The sequence below is a fragment of the Acinonyx jubatus genome, chromosome C1 (assembly GCF_027475565.1).
Source record: "Acinonyx jubatus isolate Ajub_Pintada_27869175 chromosome C1, VMU_Ajub_asm_v1.0, whole genome shotgun sequence".
NCBI classification, from domain to species: domain Eukaryota; kingdom Metazoa; phylum Chordata; class Mammalia; order Carnivora; family Felidae; genus Acinonyx; species Acinonyx jubatus.
The window spans coordinates 188,213,308-188,235,484 of NC_069381.1; the positions used below are offsets into that span (position 1 = coordinate 188,213,308).

At 50.5% G+C, this 22,177-nt stretch overlaps 1 protein-coding gene across 5 annotated transcripts in view; it reads left to right on the plus strand.

Annotated features, from left to right (window-relative positions):
* The first annotated feature begins 2,136 nt into the window (after positions 1-2,136).
* Positions 2,137-22,177, plus strand: part of NRP2 (neuropilin 2) — a 115,974-nt gene continuing 95,933 nt past the window's right edge. For all 5 annotated transcript variants that reach the window (XM_027052759.2, XM_015074142.3, XM_053215673.1 and 2 more), the window contains exons 1-2: positions 2,137-2,652; positions 17,526-17,703. In XM_027052759.2, the coding sequence (XP_026908560.1) occupies positions 2,580-2,652; positions 17,526-17,703 (251 nt within the window). In that variant the 5' untranslated portion in view covers positions 2,137-2,579. The remainder of the gene's footprint in view (positions 2,653-17,525; positions 17,704-22,177) is intronic.

Genomic DNA, 22,177 nt, shown 5'->3' on the forward strand with positions numbered 1-22,177 from the left:
GTTAGCATCTTGGCAATGACAGAAGCCAGGATCTCTGCTGAAGGTTCAAAATCCAGATTGCCTCTTAACCCCCATGAAATATTGATGAGTGGCAATCTTTCTGTGCAGTTAATGTTTAAACAGGAAAAAAAAAAAGTAAATCTGGAGTTTTCAATAATGTGGGTGTGCTCTCAAACCAAGGAGAGAAGGAGGAACAGAAGGAAGAGAGAAAGAACGAAAGGTAGCCTTCAGGCCAGCCAGGGGATATGCTCCCTGGAAGAACTCACTAGGCCTCTGTTAAATGCCCTTTCAAACCAGGCATCTAAGATTAACAGTGTGATATACAGCCAGTGGATTTACACAGCGCTGTAAAATCCCTCCATGGCTTGGCTCAACTATTTGCAAATCACTTCTGATTCAATTTTGTTTTGGTTATCTCAGTGTAAATAACAGTTAAGTGGGAGTTACAGATTTTTTCAAACACTAAAAGTGATAAACAAAGCTAATGGCAAGTCCAGATAAGGAGCAAAACCACCCAGAAGAATCCACAAGTGCAAGGAAAGAAATAAATGGGTAGTCGGATGTGTGTGTGCTTCTTGTCACCGAAACTTTATTTTTCTTAATCCGCAGAGTGGCAGGGAAGGTATATGCAGAGTGTTATTTAGACTGGTCTTGTTAGAGTCTTCATGATAATGTAGTAATAGGTGCTTAGTGAAGCAAGACAGTTTGGAATCCGCAAAGCCATCCTCAGAAACAAAGATACAAGTGTTGCCCCAGCTGTTAGCTTGCAACTCCCTCTAAACAGTTTTCACACCTCCATTTAAAAATAGTTGGCATAATGCGGTTTTCTTTCTCTGCGCGCTGTGGCCACATTTCCATGGGGGAAAAGGTAGTCGTTACAGTAGCGTTTTGAGGAGAAGCCCTCGTGTACCTGTACTTTTGGGGAGGACTAGGGAGAACCGGGTTTAATTGCCTGAAGAAATTCTTTGCGGAAAGTCCCTCTCCTTCTGCTGGTTACAAGTTGGGTGCGCAGAGAGAACTAAATGCTCGCCCGGCGAGGACAGGAGTATGTTTGGGACACAACAAAGGATCTGAGTAGTAAGCGCACGAGTGTTTGGGGTTTTATTCAGCCTGGGCTGACGGTGTGTGCCGCCGCCACGCACTGCTGCCTGTGCGAACGCATGGCTGAGCTGCCGCCTGGTTCCCCACACCAAACACCGTACGCCACCCAACTCCTCCTGTAACGCCATTGCGCGTGGCATTGTGCTGGGTTCTACGTGTGTGGCCTCGGAGCCAGGGAATTTGGGGGGGAACAGGGATTTCCCCCATTTCCTGCGTAGTCTCCCCCGGGCGGGGACAACGCGGCCAAGGGCACTGCGCCCTGGAGGTGCCCCGGGGCGCTCCCTCTCCCCGGCTGTGCGCACGGGCGGCCGGGCGCAGCCAGCCGCGGAGGTGCCCGGGGTGGGCGGGAGGTGCCGGGTGGGAGAGAAGCGGCTGGGTGGGAGAGGAAAGCCTGGGTGGGAGACGCCTCAACTTTGATCGGGCCGCGGCTGGGGGTGGGGGTGGGGGGGAACCGCCGCCGCCGCCCCGCCCGAGCCGGGTGCCGCGGCGCTGGGCTGTGCGCCGCTCGTCTCCGCGGCTGCCTCTTTAATCAGGAACACAGAAGGGGCGGGCCCTGAGCCGGCGCGTAATCGGATAGCTCTGCCGCGGCTCTGACATCCACATGCTGCTCGGCCTGAAAAGGCTGGGGGGAGCCGGAGGGGAAGCAGAGAAGGCGAGCGAGGCACCAGCCCGCAGCCCGCCCCCGGCACATCCTCAGACGCGCAGACCGCGGCGAGGCGCTGGGCGAGGTGGAGGTGAGGGCGGGCGCGAGCGAACTCGGAGAGGGGCTCGCTCACTCCCAGGCGATCCCAGCCGCCGCCGCCCCGCCAGCAGCAGCAGCAGCAACAGCAGCAGCAGCCGCCGCCGCCGCCGCCGCCGCCGCAGCTTCTTTCCTCGGACTCCCCTCGTCTGGCTGGCCGAGCGGGTGTAGTCGTTGGGGAGGCTCCCGCTAGGGGAACCCGGCGAGGGCAAGAGCGGGGCGGCCGCCTCTCCCACTCGGGCCGTCCGGCGGTCGGTGCCTCCGCCCGCGTGTCGGTCCTGGGTGCCTGGAGATGTGTGTCAGTTTACGCCTCTGAGATCACACAGCTGCCTGGGGGCCGTGTGATGCCCAAAGCAAGTCTGGGCTTTTATTTTTATTATAATTTTTTTTTTACGCTTGGCTTTCGGGAAATATTCGTGATGTTGTAGGATAAAGGAAATGATACTTTGAGGAACTGGAGAGGACATAGATGCGTTTTGTTTTTAAGAGAGGAAACCCGTCCCCCCTTCCTGGCTTGCTCCCGCTTTGCTGATTTCAAGAGCCACCCTCCTCTTAGGTGAGAATCCAGCAAGAATAAAGGTGAAGACGGGCCGTCAGGACCCAGGAGGGAAACCCTGACCATTAGAAACCTTTGCAGAAGACACTGTAAGGAAGAACGTAAGAGAGAGAAAAACACAAAGACTTAAAATTATACAAGACATCTACAAATCCAGCTCTGGAGAGAGCCTCCTTCTCCAAAATGGATATGTTTCCTCTCACCTGGGTTTTCTTGGCTCTCTACTTTTCAGGACACGAAGTGAGAGGCCAACCAGGTAAGCCCCTAAAAGTTTTTTTTTTCTTTTTTTCTGTTCATTTCAACATGCTTTTCCCTTTAAAAGCAACCGCTCATTCTGGGCACATGGGATGGCATAGAAGGAGGCTCCCTCAATACTAAATAACTTAAAGAGAGATCCCAGCCGGCCCTCCCTATACCACCACCGCTTCTAAAACCCAACTTTTCTCTCCTGCTAGCACTGTGTGTGTGTGTGTGTGTGTGTGTTTTGAAACATAGACAGAATTTGGCGGTGTTCAGATGTCACATATGGACTGAATCAAAGGTTTAAAAATACTACAAAGCCTTTGCATTACAGTTTTTGGGATTTTTTTCCCCGTCTTGAGGCAGAACACATCTCCCTTGAGTTTCTTCAACCTAGCCAGTGAAATATAAATCATTTGCATTCTCTCCACTTAGCTCCATTGAGCAATGTTAACTGAAGGGCTTGGGAAAGACAAGAGTCTAGTTTGGGTTTTCCAATGCTGTGGATTCTTTGCAGACCGTGTGGATACGCCTCAGAATCCTAGGGCTCAGGCTGATGGAGCAAGTTGGCCTGCGGCTGAGCTGGGGGCTTGGGGCTGGGCTGGGCGCTGTTGGCTACCCAGGCGCTGGTCGTCCCCGCTCTCCTTCCTGCATCCATGTGTTTTCTGGGAAAGTAAATCATGTTCTTTTAAAAATCCGTATTAGATAAAACAGACTGCGTGGCCTTCGAAGGTCTCTTACTCTTGTGAAGTGGTTAGAAACTTTTGAGTGGAATTTGTTCTCAACCACTGCCAAAAAGGGTGTGTGGACAGACTGCAGAGATAAGGACTGCAAGGCCCAGAACAGTCTGGGGCCAGTATTTGGCAGCGGGGAGGTGGGCTGGCAAGGGGCACCCTGCCTGAGCAGGGATTTCTGGTTGCAGGGAATCCAGTGGGGCTTGTCCTTCCTTCCCCACACCACTCTCCAGGGTGAACCTCTCTCCCCTCTGAGAACAGTGTCTGGAATCTGACAAAACTCTTGGAAGCTGCTACAGGTGATTGAGAATGGGGGAAACCATCTATGGAGGAAATAGGGGAAAGAGAAAGAGGAGATAAAGCCTGGCTGAAGTGCCCTTACCAGTAGGCACCTCCAGGCTATGGCCGCAGTGGTAGGGTTAACCCCTTGCAGCAGCTCCCTGGGCACGTCCCTCCCTTTCCCCCATCAGAGCGGGCTAGTGGGTCCTGTGGGCGCCTAAAGGGGAAGCTTTGCGCCTGGTGCTCTGGTTGTCACCGCCAACACACCCCATTTAAGCTTGAGTGTTTATTTGAGGGGAAGGAAGCCTGAGGAATGCCCTTGCTATCGAAATCCACCCGTTTGCTGCTCCTTCTCTGCCATAGCTGGCTTCAGGGCAGCTGCAAATCGTTATCAAAGAGATGGGTGCAGGTCCCACTTGGGGAGATTTCCTGTGTCTCCCCATTCCCTCTTGCCTTAATTCTAAGTTCCCAGCTTGAAGCGAAATTAAATTACCTCCCACAGACCTAGATGCTGCATAAATTATGTATGTTTGTGTGATTCGCTGTGTGTGTGTGTGTGTGTGTGTGTGTGTGCGCGCGCGCGCACGCGGGGAAGATGCCCACGGTATATTATGTATTCAGGCACGGACTCTAGTAGGCCCCGGCGAGCGCGCGCACACTGGGGCACACACCGGCATGCGCGCGCGCGCGCGCACGCACACACACACTCGCAACACACAACTTCAGGTTCTGTGTGCTCTGCGGAGCGGGAGGGGTCGTGAAGACTCAGGGGCCATGTCCTACCCCAGATGTTCGCACATCTGTCCCCGAGCTCTGCGCGAAGTGTACGTTTGTGTGCGACACCCGCTCGAACCCACTCCCGCTCTGCCACCTGCCTTTCGCGCTCTCTGCAGAACCCCCTCCCACCCTCGCCCCGGGCCGCGCTGCGTCACTTCTAGAGAAGCCCAGAGGCGCTGAGCGCGGGGCAGGTCATCCAGTACGACGCTGCCGCAGCAGCCTTACCGCCGGGGTGGGATCCCCTCGTGGGACGCGGAGCTGGGACCCGCCCTAGGTGGATATTCTCCAGCCCCTCGAAAAGGCGAAAGCAAGCCGCAGGGAGCTCGGACTTCCTGTTGGAGCACCCGACTGGCACCCGGGGAGCTGGCAGCGGGTGGCAAAGGGCGAGGCCCTGCTAGACCTCTGACTCACCCGGTGCGCGTCTGCCGGGAGGGGGCCGAGCCCAGCCGGCGGCAGCGGCGGCGGGAACCCGTTCCGAGAAGGAGTCAGGGGAAAGGGAGGGCGGAAGGTGCATGAGGGGGAGCGACTGAGCAAATAACCCTGTGGCCGCGGCGGCAACTCTCGGACTGGCGGGCAGCAGGGAGGCCGCGCGGGCTGCGCGCATCAGGCTCCCCCACTCTCTGCCACGCTGCCTCGCCAGATCGTAGTCGCGCCGCCGACCTGCCTCCCTCCTCCTGGGCTCGAGGCCGCTCGAGGACCCAGACCGGAGCGCCCCCTCCTGCCTTCCGCGCTCTGCTCCGCGCTGAATCTCTCCCCTCCCCCGCCGCCCCTGGCGGGCCGGCTCCGCGGGGCTGAGGCGGAGCAGGGGATCGGAACGCTGGCGAAGCTGGGACGCGGGAAGCCGGGGTGGGATTTCGGAATCCGGGGCGGAGAGGGGCGGAAAGGAGCCAGCTCTAGCCGCGGGAATGCGCGCAACTTCCACTGCCCCTAGTAGCGCCCAGCGCCCGCCGGTGCGCCGGAGCAGGTGAAGAGCACGCGGCGCGCCGGCATCCACGTGGTGGGGACGTGGTGGGGACGTGGTGGCCCCCCAGCCCGCCCCAGCCCTCCGCGCCGCCTCTAACGCCGCATCGATTTGTTTGGGCTGAGCAGCAGAAACACAGCCGAACGATCCATAAACATTCTATTAGGCAAAAATATTCCCAGCGAAAGCAAAACCAAGGCTCGGGCCTGGGAGAAGTTGGCCGCCTCCAACTCCTCCAGCCTTGTCGCCTCCTCCTCCTGACTAAGGACACCCCCAGGGAGAGGCTTGCGGCATTTCCTCCACGCTGCCCACTGCCAGAAAGTTAAGTCGCCGCTGCGGCTCTCCGCTCGGGAGAAACCTGCAGTCGCCGGCGCGGTCCGCCTCCCCTCCCCCGCCGCCTTGCTCCTTGCTTTTCCACGTGAGAAAAAAATATTCACGGCCAATGCTTCATTTTCACTGATTGATTTCTTTTTAATATCAATACAAGTTAATGGAGGCGAGGCGAGCGGTGATTAAACGGCTGCCCCCACCCTTTGCCTCCGGCTGACTGCACCGCAGTTTTTCCAACCGGGTCCCGGGCGCCCGGCGGCTGGGTGGGGGGCACCCGCAGAGCCAACGTCCTGGGGCTGGCGGGGGGTGGTGGTGGAATGAACCGGTTGCTCCTCTGGGAACCGTGGGGGTGGGGTGGGAATCAGCTTTCCTGGCCAGCTTAGAGGATCCGGCTCATCCTTGTCGCAGCTTCTGCGGCTCCGGTTGAATTTCTCTGGAAGGGGAGGGGATCCACACTCTGGTTTACTGGCGTGTGCTCAATGCTCGCTGCCCTCCCTCCGCCTCCTTTCCTTTCGTTTTCAGACTGAGTGGAGAGCCCCCTGGCGCTGGCCACTCGTTGTCAGCGCCTGGCCTCGAAACTCCCCTTTGCTCGAGTTGATGGGGGGTGGGTCTGGGGTTTGCTCGGGAAATCATTCAGGCCCTGACAATGGGCTTCTTCAGATGGTGGCAACTCCCAGCCCCAACGCCCCTCCTCACCACTTGGGGCCCAAAGAACCCGGACCCTATAACCAACAACCTTCCCCCCGCACTCCACCCGCCCCCCCCCCCCCAGCTTTGATCTGTGCTTGGCTTTAAACACCATTGCCATGGACACGGGGCAGACTCGGCCAATCAACCTTGCGTCCGGAATGGATGATCAGATAAGAGGTCTAAATTGTCTGTGGGAGATAGGTCTGGGTTCAAACAAATCCTAAATGAGAAGCAGTGACGTTCTAGGCGCCCTTATTGGGCAGACGTTCTTTTTTAGCCTGTCTCCCCAAAATGCGGGATGACTATGGGTAGGTATAGATACAGTAATTTGCAAGCAAAACTGTGAACTCCTAGATTGTACACAGACAGCCTGCTCTATGCTCTGGGGACTGGTCTCATGCCCACATTCAACGTGTGCCCAGTAAACTTTACCCCATAAACAGCCACTGGAGGTAAGGAAGCTGTTACCAACTGCCAACAGAACACACAGTGCAAACAGTGGAAAGAAGAGCGCTCCCCATGAGTGTTCCAGGCAAGCACCTTCTTGTCCAAGATGTGCCTGGTGGAATTGTGAATGCCCAAGCAGCACCACTGGTTTGGACTTTGATGCCATTCTGCAGAGCCCTCCGATTAAGTCACAGAGCACACAACTGGCAAAATGGAAGGTTGGAAGGCTCCAGTGACTGGGACCCCAGGCTGTCTAGACAGGACTCTTGCTGTCTACCAAATGGCTCTCATCCCCTGCTGTTGAATGTGAAGTCCATATTCTGCAACCAGAAAGGCCAGTTCCTATCTTTGTAGTACAGAAAAAGTTAGGAGCCCAGTTGCCAATTCATATGCAATGAGGCATGAATGTAAACAAGAGCTGGGAGGGGTCTGGGGGGCGTCACTGGGGAGAAACGCCATGGACTCAGGTGATTCTGAGGCCCCTACTTGGTGTCTTTCATTCAGCTGCTCATTAAAGTAGTCAAGAGAATGAGCTGACTTTGGGTGACCAGAGTGTGGGACAATTCTTGGTTGACTGAATTCAGAGCCAGGTTCATTGGTAAGAGTTTTCAGAATACATTCCCCAGAAGTCGAGGGAAACATGAGGAAATAGAACTGAGATTTTTTTCCTTTTGTAAAAGATGGAGCAGAAGCATAACACCTTCCGGGGCGCCTGGGTGGCTCAGTCAGTTAAGCAGCCAACTTCGGTCGGCTCAGGTCATGATCTCGAAGTTCGTGAGTTTGAGCCCCGCGTTGGGCTCTGTGCAGACAGCTCAGAGCCTGGAGCCTGCTTCAGATTCTGTGTCTCCCTCTGTCTCTGCCCTTCCCCCACTCATGCTCTGTCTCTCTCTCTCTCTCTCTCTCTCAAAAATGAATAAACGTTAAAAAAAATTTTTTAAAGCATAATACCTTTCTATTTCTTGCGTGGATGAAAAAGGACTTGAAAAGTAACATCTGGGCAGTAGTTTATGTTATCATTAACATATTTTAGGTATTTTGTCATTTGACCATTGTTTACCACTGTATCATCATCGTTGAGGCACCCTCTTTGAATGGCAGATAGGAGTTTGATCCCCAAAAGTTAGTCTTTGTACCTTTCCTTCCAGGTAAAGAATTCGCTTTTCTTCTTTTCTTTTTTAATTACCCACTCATGGAAGATACCGCAGAAGTTTGTCCTAGAGAGCCTACAGCATTTTTTAAAGCTTTATCTGCCTTGATGAGAAATGGCCTAGGGGCTTAATGGTTTCATTACCTAACAGGATTCGGTGAGGCTGGATTCCTGGACACAGTGGCCCTGTAGCATGACTGGCCCTCCAGGAGAAAGCATCTTCTGAAGGTTTAGGAAGCTGTCAAGTTTAGATAAGGCTGAGCTCCCATCCTATGGGACCTTGGTTGTATTAATAAGAAGAAATTAATTTTTAACCACTGGGAACGTTGCCAAATTATGTGACCTTTGGCAGACCAGCTGTGCTATAAAAATAAATCCCCCGTTTCTGAAAACGCTGCTCCTATCCAGTAGAACAATAACAATGTGGCATTTAGGATAGGGTTGAGTGGGGTTGAGAAAAGGAGACAAATGGGAGTTGCCAGCAAAAAACCCCTCAATGTTGTGACACATGGTTTCAGACCTGAAACATCTATCCACACCACCCTCCCTCTAAAGCCAAAGACATACGTTGGTTTCCAGTACACAGGAAAGACAGTCAGGATGACAAGAAGCTGAGTGCCAGCGTGTGCAGGCAGTGGAGAAGGTGTTAAGTGCTTCTCGCCCTCCCCACAGCCCAGCCTTGAACACGTCTCTCATTGTTCACGCAGACAGATTACTGGCACAGGAAGAGAAAAGGGAGTTTTCACACAGGCAAAACATTTGTCTTTCCGTAAATGGCACTAAATAAGTTTGTCACATAGAGGTTTGGGGGAGCCCTTCTTTGGGCTTCCCAGCTTCTGAGGTACAGAAGCCAGACTGCCTAGGTTTAAAGTCCAGCTCAGCCATTTGCCAGCTCTGTGGTCTAGAACACTTAATCTCTCTGTACCTCAATTTCTTTTTCTGTAAAGTATGTTTGATAGTAATACCTGCTCCATAGGTTTTTGTTTTGTTTTGTGCTATGCCAGATTACATAGAATACTATTTGGCCCATATCAAGCCTATTCTAAAGGCACTTAATCACTGTATCTCATGACCATAGGAAGCACATTATAACCATTGTAGTATGTTTATGTTATTTTTAATAAGTAAATAATTATTCTTTCTTGGCTCTTACCCCACTGAACGTTTGTCTATGTTTTATAAGCTTCAGATTATCACTCACACTGTTCTTCAGAGAGCAATAGTCTTTGCTGGATTTTCATCTAAAATTTACGTCTCCTCGTTGCCATTTTTTTCTCTCCTTGTTCTTCTGCTTTCAGTGCTCTCGCCTCTACTTATTTTTTATCTCTCTCCTTCCCTTTCCTTCCCTTCCCTTCCCTTCCCCTCCCCTCCCCTACCTTCCCTTCCCTTCCCTCCCCTCCCTCCCCTCCCCTCCTTCCCTCCCTTTCCTTCCCTTTCCTTTCCTTTCCTCCCCTTTCCTCCCTTTCCATCCTTCATCACAGAAGGTGTGCTCAGCAGGGAGCACTCTGTGCACGGTGCTCCCCTGAATGTGCAATAACTTCTACTCTGGCATTAAAGCCCCTCAGCAGCTGAACTCAAGAAAGTCATCATAAAGACAAAATAGCTTTTACCCAGCAAGACTCTTAATAATCCCATTTCCCTCTGGGTCTTCATAAAAGAGTCAGGATCTAATCCAGAAAAAAAGGAGGGGTGGGGGAGCTGGGCATAACAAAAGGAAAGCTCTCCCCAGTAGTGTGCAGAGGACGGGGCTGCTGGCCTGCTTAATGCACAAAGCCAGTGATACCCTGCTCACTTGCCTCCAAGGATCCTGATAACCAGTGATCTGGGTTCTGGCCAGTCTTTCAGCAAAGAAGATAGAGGGAATTGCAAATTACTGGGCCGAGCTGTAATAATAATTGCTTTGATAAAGGCAAAAAATAAAACAGATGTGCCCTAAAGGCATAATGGGGGCCAGGGGAAGGGAGATGGGGAGATAGAAGTAGAGAGAAAGGAACTGAAACCCAGCAAGAGATAATCTGTTACCAGCAAACAGCTTAGTGACGAAGAAGTAATGTGCATCTTCCTGCTGCTACTGACAACAAATATCTAGAACTCACCTCTGGAAGAGTGAGGGAGGCCAAGAGACCCTCAGATAAATTATTTTTACCATCATTAGGATTAAGATGTAAATATCCTTTGACCTGCATCATTATTAGCGGAGGCTTAGAGTGTCTTTGGAGACATGGTTCACGTGACTCAACCCTGCCTCATGACCAGATATTATTGTTCCAAACAAGTTAACTGAAACTCTCGGTTCACCACAAAAACATCTCCGCATTCAACAGCAGCTACGGGCTGGGGAAGAAGAGTCGTACTAGAGAAGCAGAATGATTGTGTTGAGGCTTCCTCGGAGTTCATGGCAGCTAGGGCTGCTTCTGGTGTTATGTTAGGCAGCTAATAACTGAATAATTCACCAAACGTCACCGAGTCTGACTTTTGGGTAAGACTCTGAGTCTGATCCTATAAAGTTCACCGAGGAAGGAGTCACACCCTCGAGTTGCCTGGTGGAGAAGAACAGATAAGGCCTTCCGGAGCCCTCACACGCCTTAGAAGGACATTAAAGAGCTTCCGTCTCGGAGGTTCCAGACAGGGAGGGGGGAACAGTAGTCTTGGTGTGAGGCACCAGGGAGGGAAGGGTGGAGGTCACATCTGAGCCCGGGTGGAGAGGAATGATGGGCGTTAGAGCTGGAAAAGGTGTAATAGGGGAAGATGGGAGCGGAGGAATGGACACTGGTGTATTTGGGGAACACTCAGGAGCTGCAGTTTAGAACGTGTGGAGGGAAATGATTGCAAAGAAGGTCGGAAATGATAGGTTCGGCTAAATGCAAGGCCCCGTTGCCAGGCCTCGGGAGTTGGATTTCATTCACTAACCAATGGGGAGCCATTGACGTTTCAACATAAGCCTTCAGTTAATCAAAATAAATGGAAAAAAATATTATATTACCTTTTATTCTCCTTTGGTTTTTGGAGAGACCTCAAAATTATTCTTCTTCCATTTCCTTCCCCAAATGTCTGTTGAAATGGTCAGGAATTGTAATCCCAGGTCTCTCATCAAGGGCATCAAAATTGCATTTGCAATGAGGGCTGGAGAAGAGTGGACATAAATATCAACTAATGCTATTATATTGACTGCCCTATTGGAATTGCATTTGTTTCTGATATAAGATGACAAATAACAAGGTTACCACAGGTGGCATGATTCGAGGTCAGAGGGGGTCATCGCATCGAACTTACGTTGTAACACTGAAATGAAGGTTCATTTTTAGAATCCAGATTAAGGGGGGAAGACTTTCCAAAGGGCCTACTTCCAGACCCAATTTCCAGTTCTGTCCCCTCTGAATCCACGGGAAGTGTTTCCGAAGCAAAAGCCTGCCTGGTTCCTCACTCCTCTCTCCATGCTCACAGGCTGGCCTCATTCCCTCTCTCTCATCCCCTCCATCCTGTCCTCCCAGAGGTTCTTTTATTCAGATTTTGAACATTATCACTGCAAAAGTTCACAGAGATTTCCATTTGCTGTGCCTTCAGGAGTACATCACTCAATGGCACCCGGCCCCATCAATTGAATAGATTGAATCCCCTCCCAGTTGCCTTAGGAAGTGGTCAAACAGCCACATTCCTAGGCTGATGGATCGGTTCATTTCTTCCCAGCTTAAGCCAAGATACAGATTTTATGAGACTGTCTTGTGACAGACTGAAGTCTCTTTGAATAAAACAAAATCCAGCCTCGGCTCCCAGAAATAACTCTTAAAAAGCAGCTTATCCGGGGTTAGCGAGCAAAATTTGGTTAAAACCCTGAGCGGAGGACTTAGATGATTCAGGCAAGGGATTTGAAGAAACTCTTCTTGGGCTTTCCTTTTATGCATCGCTGTTGTGGACACGTGCACACACACTGCTGAACATCCACACTATTTATTAAGCATGCAGCCACAGACTCAGTTAAGGAGAGAAACTCACGTCAGTAGAGCTAATGTGATTAAAAGAGACATTTGAACTCTCCATAATGCAAGACAGGCATGTTCATCGGAAAAATCCTAGAGGTTGTTTCAAGGCTTACCAAACAGAGGAAACAGAAGTGACACCTTGAACAAATGTCTTGTTCTCCAGGAGGGGAGACCAGTTTTTAAATTTTTGGTTCCACCTATTGGTTGTATAGGATCTTTTCCTCACCTCATTATACAGGCTTCGCATTTTAGAACTGGAACTGACCTTTAGAATCACTCCCCTCATTTTACAGATGAGAAAACAAAGGCTCAGAGGTGTTTACTGACTTACCCAAGGTCACACAGCCTGCCCGTGGTGAGACCATATTGAAGACAAGGCTTCTTGTTAGTCAAGTGGCAAGGTGACAACCGTCTCTCTTTTCAAGTAGGAGAAAGAGCTTCTTCTTTGCCTTGCTGCTAATAATTTAAAGAAGGAAATGCTGTAGAAGTGGAAACAGGATGGGGTTATGCTGTGGACAAAGGATAAATTATTTAATAAATAAAGGACAGTATTTTCATAGGAAATGAGACCGACTGCTTTTCTCCACCAAGTGTATGGCCCTCAGGTACATACAAGAAATAGATGTTTGGGGTGGCTGGGTGGCTCGGTCGGTTAAGTGTCCAACTCTTGATTTCAGCCCAGGTCATGATCTTGCGGTTAGTGAGTTCCGGCCCCACATCAGGCCCCGTGCAGATGGCGTGGAGCCTGCTTGGGATTCTCTCTCCTTCTCTCTGTGCTCCTCCTCCTCCTCTTGCTCTCTGTATCTTTCTCAAAATAAATAAAAATAAACTTAAAAAGAAAAAGAAATAGGTGTCTTCCAATCAGCCTACTCCTTCTCTTTCACAAGGCATTTTAAAGTAATAAGGGAACTGATGCCTAGTTCGGTGGGTGTCACGTCCTGTTCCAAGAAGCCCGATCTTCTTACGGAGAAAGCCCCTCAGAGGTGATGAGGGAACTACGGGGCCCAGTCTCAACACCTCTTCTCGTCACCCTACCTCCTGCATCCAAGAGAGCTCCACTTCTCTCTGCTTTGGACACTGGAGTTCTGGGTAGAGTTTTATCCAAAGAGAAAACAAACACCTTCTAAGAAGAATTTTGAAAACTACACGCTTCATCCCACTTCATTCAATCCACTCATTGAATTACAGTTTAGGAAGCTGAGACCCAGGAAGGTCACCAAGAATCCAAGTGCCGTATCCCCTCTTAACTACTCTCAGACCACCCCACCCCACTTCGTTACCCCAGACGCACCTCCAACAACAGCCGGACTCTCCAATCCCACCTTCAGCGAGTCCTAAACGTCCATTTTTGCCCAGGACTTTTTTTTCAGTTCGGCTAACCCAGGTGATCTGATTTTTCTCCCTTTGCTGTGGGACTGCCAGCTTTCTGTCGCCTGGTGCCACCTGGTGTCTCTCCCTGCCCTGAAGTAAGCCATTGCCATTCTAATTATTTAAAAGTACTCATGGGGCGCCTGGGTGGCTCGGTCAGTTGAGCGTCCGACTCCGGCTCGGGTCATGATCTCACGGTCTGTGAGTTCGAGCCCCGCGTCAGGCTCTGTGCTGACAGCTCAGACCCTGGAGCCTGTTTCAGATTCTGTGTCTCCCTCTCTCTCTGCCCCTCCCCTGTTCATGCTCTGTCTCAAAAATAAATAAACGTTAAAAAAAAAATTTTTTTTAAAGTACTCACAACAGTCAGGCTTCTTTTAGTGAATCCCGCTGTCAAGGTTAAGCCATAGAGTGTTCCTTTAAAACAACTTCTGTTGAATTTCCTTAGAAGGTGACCAGATTTTTTTTTTTAAGATTTTCTTTTATTCCTTATGACTTCCTAAAAATCTGATGTTACGGAGGAACTACGGTTTGTCCTAAATTGGGTTCTGTAGGAGGGCGAGTTCCTTCCGAGGCTGGCAGAGCACCTTAGAATTGTTAAGTGGATGAATACAAAATCCCTTTACTGAGATCAGGAGCCAGTTTACCTGCAGGCAGCATCAGATGATACTTAGGTGACCAGCAAAACAAGGGCACCGGAGGAAGAGAAAACAAAAACAAAAACGAAAAAAGAGAGACAGAAAGATACAGATGTCCGAAATAATCTGACATTTCATATGTGAAATAAAAACACCTAGATACTCATCTTGGAGGGAAAAAAAATCAGGCCTCTGTGACTTTAGGACTTTCTTTCCAACTACATCTAGAGGTGTCACTTTAATCCTTTTATTCTTGGGCCTCCGAGGTCTTTATCTGGCCTCAGCTGACTCATCCCTCAGGCTTCCCTCCCAGATGTAGGAGAAAACCCCATCTGAACAGCCCAGGCCTGGGTTTGCCTGCTCCTCTTTGGGAAATGAATTTGCCCCAGGTGAAAGGTATTCACAAAATGGTTGGAGAAAGAAGTCCCTTGTTAACTCACCAAACAGGCTCAGTAGCTCAAACTTCACCAGGTCAACTCCCCTTCAGTATGTGGAGACTGGCCTAAAGGGGTTTGCCCTTGAGTTCAACTCTCTTTTGCCTGGGCTGGACTCCTTTGAGACAGGACAGAGAGCATTTATGCTGTTCCACATAATACAGGGGGACACAATACCGGCCTCCAAGGTAATAGATGGTCAGAAGAAAGTCCAGCTCATTTCGGTTGGGGGTGTCTTTGTATTTAAGAAATGAAGGGCCCCCAAACCTGGATATGAAATATCCATTATCAAGAGGAGGTGTAGAGGGATTAAGTGTGTTTTCCTTACAAGTTTTACTGATATATTTCAAGAATTCAGTTCTCTCCAAGAAAAATAGGGACAGAAATTCTAGTATTTATCTTGGTGGATATATGTCTGCGCAAATGAGGTGTGATATTTTATGAGAGAGTGTGAAAGTGTGTGCGGGACTGAAGTGTGACTTTCTAATATGTCTACGTACCCGATATATGTGCAATATCCACGTTTGTGTGTGTTTCTGAGTGTGAGGGCCATCCACACAAGAATGTGAGTTTATAAATGTTTGGGTATCGAAAGGGTTAACCACACAAAAGCAAAGCAGATGTTTTAATGAGTTTTCAAAAATTTTAATAAAGCACCTTGATTTTCTTCAGATAAAGAAAGGACAGAAAGAGATGTGTTACTCCTTTATCTTTCAGTTAAGTTTTTACTTAACTCTGTGGAAAATACAGACTACCAGCCATGGGTTCTGTATCATTTAAAAGTGTTTTCTGAGTGGGAAAATGATTGCTCCTGGTGTGGATGAGAAACGAAACCTGCCTATGAGGAAGTTTCCTGTCTTTATTGCTGATGATGTGTGCCCGGTCTAATTACTAAAAGCTTGAACTTGGTGGTGGGGGGAGGGGGGGCGGAGTGGAAAATTGAGGAGGAGAAGTTCTTCTTTCAGGAGCAGCTGGAGAGAAGCAGGGCAGGGGTGGGAGAAGGAGGGAGAGGGGGTGGATGATGTGGAAACCATAACAGTTACTAGACAGGAGCTCAGCTCAAGTTCCCTCTGATGAGGTCCGAGGCGAAAAGCGCGGTTTGGGGTGAGTGTGCGGCAGGGCAATACTCTTCAGCAAAATAGCTAGCAGAGGAGGGGAACCCAGTTGAAACTTCCCTCTCCTGCTAGCGTGGTAAGAGCAGCTGGTGATCGAAGCCCCCACACCGCTGCTTTCTCAGAGGGTCCCTCTCAGCCAGTTTCACGTGCATGAATGAGCCAGCGCCAATGGGCCACAGCGTGACTTGCTGCAAGTTGTTGGGTGCCCGACATGGCGGTGGCACGGGCACCGGGGCAGCCTGTGGGGGTTGGCTGCAGAGGAGTGGGCGGCACCGGGCCTCACTGCTGGCCTCCTCTCTGTCTGTGCGGGAGGGCTGGGCCCATTGTCCTGCTGGACTGCGGAGGGTGCGGGGTCATTAGTTAGAGGATGATGTGGCCACTGCTAGGCAGAGGAAATGGCCTGCTTTTGTTTTCCACCCAGTAGGAAGTGGAACCTGAATCCATTAGATTCTGGGCAGTTCAGCACAGCACAGTTTGAGCTCTCGGAGGCACGATGCCTAAAAGGCTACTTGTGTGGATTTGTGTGTCCCAACCACCATTGTGCGGCGTGCCCATCTTTTATGCATTTAAAGCCTGTCAGGCTGGTAATCTAAAGCAGAGGTCTGGAAGACAGTAATGCCAACAGACATGGGGGATAGTAAAGTGCACCTGTAGAGTTAAAAAATGCATGACCCTTTCCCTCAAAGAGTGAACACGGGAGAAAGACCCCGTCCTGTAGGGTGGCTGCTGAGCCGTAATACATAATTCACGGGCCCATGCTGCTCCATGCAGATGGCGATATTAAATCGTGATTGATGCTAAGAGAGGCATGCGTCTCAGGAAGGTCTCCAGGAGGCTTCTGAATATTTCCAGGGCTCTTGTGCCTTCCCGTCTTCTGTTCTACTGTGGTCTTAAGCAAAACCCCCATTCCCCAGGAACCCCTCCTGGGGATGACAGAACTTCACTCCCCAGTACAGGAGATTCTTCAAATGTCAGCGCCCACCTTGTCTGCCTTTGAAGTCGCCCCCTCGCCTTCTGGCTCACGTGAAGCTGTTTACCTCCAGCCAGGCACCGCTGGGAAGGTGGGGGCCCTTACATCCCCTGCAGCCTCCTTTCAAATGGCTGGTTACTGGTTGCCGCCGGACAAAGCAGCAGCACACCCTGGTGGTGGTGACCGGGCAGGAGGGACAGTGGGTAGAAAGCGAGAGAAAGGCACAAAGCACTTTTGTCGAAACTCTGAGGTCAGAGCCAGTGAATTCTGCGATGCAGATATTTTCCACTCGGTGTATAATGAAATAATAAATCAAATTTGTGGTGTATGTGGAATTAAATGTTTGGGGCTTTTGCTTTTTCTTTCTTAAAAAAAAAAGAAGAAGAAGAAGAAGCTAAAATCACCCTCCAGGGCCCGTTCTGGCCCAAAGCTGAAAATGCTTCCTTCCCCATCACATGTAATTGTTACCAGGCTCGGTTGTGGGTCGGCCCCACAAAACCACTGTTGTCAGTTCCTGGAGCCGTTACTTCTGGCTGCCTGGGCTGGGCTGGGCTGGGAGACACCGAATGAAACGAAGGATTTATGAGATAAAGATAGAGATGAGAGGTTTGCACCAGAAGAAGACAGGCCAAGGAGGGAGACAGGAAAAGGCAGGGGGCATGCTATGTTTGCAGCTCTCTTGTTTTTGTTAATCTCAGACCATGTAATTAAGTATATTTATGATCATTTTCTGGAATATTTTCATTTGAGGAGTGTGTGCAATTGTGAGCACGTCTGTGTGTGTGTGTGTGTGTGTGTGTGTGTGTGTGTGTGCAGTTGGGTGAGTGGGGTGGGGAAGATGAGCTGAAATAATCTCTTCCACTGAATGAGTAAGTAGGTTAGTCTTCTGGACTGCCATAAAAGGTCTGTAAGACGGTTTTAATCAGCCACTGGTAGCGAAAAGAACCAGGGTGGGGGGTGAGGGGAGGGTGGAAGGCTGTAGCATATTTGAAGTTCTCTGGCTTCTTTGCCTTCTCTTTCAGACTCAGCCTGTGGAGGTCGTTTGAATTCCAAAGATGCTGGCTATATCACCTCCCCAGGTTACCCCCAGGATTACCCCTCCCACCAGAACTGCGAGTGGATTGTTTACGCCCCTGAACCCAACCAGAAGATCGTCCTCAACTTCAACCCTCACTTCGAAATTGAGAAGCACGATTGCAAGTAAGCACCATGCTGTGCCGTTGGGCATCCGTGAGCCACACTCCCACCACCTCCCGGGGCTCCCTCCCGCCACCTCTGACACCTAATGGCAGGACCCCCCCAACCCCAGCACCTGCTGAACAGTGACCCCGGTGGGGGGTTGGGAGGAAACCTCAAGCTGAGGTTCTCCTTCAGGGGAAATAAAAGCCCCGTGGATCCCATGGCATGGAAGAAAGAGCCTTCCCGAGTGAAGAGTGTAGGGAGTAGCACCCCATCTTCAAAGGAAGCAGTGAGGGAGAAATCCATCTGGGGGCAGAGGCTGGACTACAGTAGGCCAGCTCTTGACTTTGGGATTTACTTTTCCCCTGGAGATCTCCCCATTTCCACCGCTGCCACCACATGTAGAAACCTCACCAGCTTCCTTGATAAACTAGTAGCCAGATCCCCACCCCCCCCCCCCCCCAGCGGAGACTAGCCCCGAAGGATCTGGCTGCTATTTGAGGAAGCAGCTGCAAGCGAGTTAAAAATCGGAGGCTACACTGGTAGGTCGAAGATTCACATTGACTCTTGTTGTCTGTGCTGCACAGGTTAGAGTCTCGAAGCCAGTGTTAGGGACTTAGTTAAGAGACTCCATTCTAATTGCTTTCCAAATAGCAATCCATCCAGTCCTCACAGTGGCCCTGGGAAGCTGGTGCTGTCAGGACTTGTATACTGAAGCCCAGAGAGGTTGTCAGTCACCCAAGACAGCTCAGCTGGTCTCACAACGTCAGCCCTGCCGCCTTGGGAATGTGTAGCTTGGGAGATACCAAGTGGACATTTGGACAACTGTGAGTGCTTTAGAAATGCCTCCTTGACACCGAGGTCCCTTAAATGAAGGGGAAGGGAAAGGTAGCATTGTAATGTCAAGAACGTGAATGTGCTTTGTACCGTCCAGTGGGCTCTATCTGAAAGTCCTTGCTCATTGAAACAACAGCGCGAGTTTGCCGTGCAGAAAAGAATGTGCCGACGATCACGTTCTGCTCCAAACGTGCACCTGTGATGCGCCAGTGCTCTGATGGGTGTTCACTGTCCCCTTATGATTCACGAGCAGTCTGGACATTCCTTGTGACCAAGGTGTTGCAAGTACTGAAAAGTTAACGGGGCCAGCGGGCGAGAAAGGTGCAAGGGAGCAGGGCCTACATCCAGGCCAGCGTGTCCTTGTGCAGGAGACAGGCCCCTCTTTAACCAGGGCTAGGCTGTGAGGCGGTGAATCAATGGCATCGTTATCCTCCTGGGACTGCTTCACACCTACATAATGGCTTTCTCCTAGCGAGAGGTAGTCTTCACGGAAAACCCGAGGGCTTCCGGGATGGAAGAGGCCTCATGTGACAAAGAGTCATAAGATGGGTTTTCTAATCCCAGACCTACTCTTGACCCAGTGGATGACTTAGGGTAACTCATAAGTTCCTCTTTGTCTGAGTTAAATGCGCAGCCTGATAATACTTTTACGGCATCTCAAGCCTGCTGATTCCCCGCAGTGGACGTTAGCAAGGGTGTCCGTTAGAAGAGCTCCTCTGTCAGGTGTCTTTGCTCCTGGTGCCTTTGGCTGGGCTGCAGACGGCTGGCACGGACTGAAGCGTGATGCACAGAGAGCTTGGGTCTGGGCTCAGGGAAATTTGACTAAGCACCTCTGTCGACTGAGGGCCAAATTCTGTTATGCTTATGCCAGCAAATCTCCCAGGGAAATTGCTAAGAGGTCGTCTTATGTATATTCATAGTGGCAGGGGGGAGAAGGCATGGCTCTGGGAAGGAAAAAGTTGGGGAGCTGGTGAGCGTGACTTAACACGTGTTGGGAAGCGTGAAAGGCCAGGAAAACACGCTCCTGCCCTGTTTGGGGCTGCAGGGTCCACCTTCCCCACACAGGACTCAGCCCTAGGGATGGGGAGAACTCAGGTCGCTGGAGTCTCTGGCAGCAAAAAGGGGACAAGGATGTTGCCTCGCACTTGACTTGGAGCAGGGGAAGCAGGCAAGTTACAGGTTATCATCTGGCTTATCATCCCTACTAAGTAGCTTCCTGTTTTCCTCCCCACTCCCCCGTGGATGCTTCCGGCTTGAACCAAAAAGGTCCGGAAGGTCAGAGAAAAATCTTTCTGGGGTCTCTTTTCCCCAGCGCCAAATTGGCAAGAAGGCTCTGTTGGGGTCAAGCCTCTGCTACTTAACCTCATCCTTAATTCTCTCTCCCTCCCCCATTTCCCCTCCTCTCCCTGTCTCCCTGTCACTCTTGTCAATTTTTGTATTTAGAAAGACACATCCGGTTCTCTGAAGTCTCTCACTCTGCAAGGTATTTTTAACATTCCCCGGCCGTTTGCATTCAGAATAAGTGGGCTCCTCCTCCCCCCCCACCCCCACTGCCTCGTGTCACTTGCTTGTGAGAGGAACAATTAGCCTAATTGAAGTCCTCGAAGTTCTGTCTTGTTCCTCCTCTCTTGCCCTCTCTCCTTTTCGTTCCAAGGGAGCTCCTGGGTTTGGAAAGCACTTAGTACCGAAGGAAATTAGACTCCTTTCTCTTTTCATTTCCGGTGCATGCTTCGAATTGGACTTGGCTCTCGAGGCCCATAGCGTGGATGCTTACCAAGAGAAAACTGCCAAAGCCGTCCTCCTGGTGAGAGGGCTTAGCGGCAGCACCCCTGCAAAACAGGGAAGTGAGTAAGAGCGGCAGAAGAAAGCCAGCCCCACCGTGGAGAAAGGGCGGCGGCCAGCACCTCCCCCTCGTGTTTTCCCCTCTCCCTCCTGTGTATGAGGTCAACTGCAGCGGTTGCCCTGTGAGCCAGGAACAGGCCCCAGCCAGTGGCCCCTGGACCCTTGGCTCCCTGTCCCTTAAAATCGACAACCCAAAGGTCAAGGCCGTTGATGAATAAACTCCAGACAGACCTTTTCCCCCCAACGGTCACTTATTAATTTGGTTCCACTTAAGCCTACTGTCTGCTTGGAAACTTTCACTCACAAGCCTCAACTTTGCCTGAGTCAGTGCAATCCAAGGCCACCGCCATCTGTGGTGAGGTCCCCAACTCCTCCCACGGGCTGTTAGCAGGCATCCAAACCCCCAGCGCCCACAGGCTGCTCTGGGGCCTATTCACCACCGGCTGTGGGCAGAGACCAGAGGCCCCGGTGGCCCTGCCACGTTGATGTGGCCGAGTTACCAAAGGGCAGGACTCAGGGCCATCTGAGCAAACAGGCAGAAGCCACCCATTCCCTGTGGTGAGGAAGAGAATACCGCTGCCTTTCACCTGAGTCATCAGACAAGAGGCTGAACATTAGGGCTTTAGGAACAGATGTACACAGAGTTGAATCTTTCTCTATTTCTGAAATCTAAAATATATACGTCTTTTAAAAGCACCCACCTGGGTGTGAGACACAGCTTATTCATGAGTCCTCATGTGGGCGTGGCACCCAACGCCATCCCAGGGGCTCAAAGGAAACCAAAACCAAGAGTCTGGGTCCCGTTAAGAGTGGGTCATTTCCAGATGGGTGTCTTGAAAAACGTGCTTCGTGGGGCGCCTGGTCAGCTGTCGGTTAAGCGTCCACCTTCAGCTCAGGTCGTGATCTCACGGTCTGTGAGTTCGAGCCCCGAGTCGGGCTCTGTGCTGACAGCTCAGAGGCTGGAGCCTGCTTCGGATTCTGTCTCCCTCTACCTCTCTGCCCCTCCCCCACTCACGCTCTGTCTCTCAAAATACGAATAAACGTTAAAAAAAAATTTTTTTTAAGTAAAAACAAAAACGTGCTCCACAAAGTGCACAAACCACCAGAAAAACCTGAAAGAACATTGCTTGTTAAAAAAAAGTCTTGTTAAAAAACATTTTTTGCTAAAAAACCCACAAGAAGTTTACGCTAACGATTTTATGTGTGTTCAGCACAGCATAATCTTATTTACCTCGCGGCACTGAAGAGTAGCGCTGAATCCGAGTGGAATTTTTAGATACTCAAGCATACTCCTTTAAAGCTCTAATGTCCTTTTTTGAAAGAATTTCTGATAGAGAACATTCTAAATCATGTGCCACACTTCCCTGTGTTCTTAAACAAAACCAATACTAAGGGGAGTCAACTTTTTCTTGATGATTCAGGCTTCTAATTTTAAACCTCACTTTATGTGACAGAGGTCAGGTACTGTCCTATTTCGATCAGACAGGTTGAGATTTGAGTGTTGGTTGACCATTTCAACTTCCCAGGGCTCAGTTTCCTCGTCTGCAAAAGTGTGATGATAACTGCATTGCAAGGTTCCTGCATCTGGATACACGATGAATTAGCCACCGTGTGGGCATCTTTGTACTTTGTCATGGGGACATGTGTGGCTTTTTTCTATCAGTACTGTTGCTGTCACTTCCTGTTATGTGTACCCCTGCCTCCTGGACCCTTCTTCTTTTGACTTGTTTTACTCTTTTATTGTGTTGTACAGATTTTGCTTCAGAAGGTCTTGCTGTCTATTGGGAAGTTTTGGTTCTGGGGTCTCAGCTCTGCC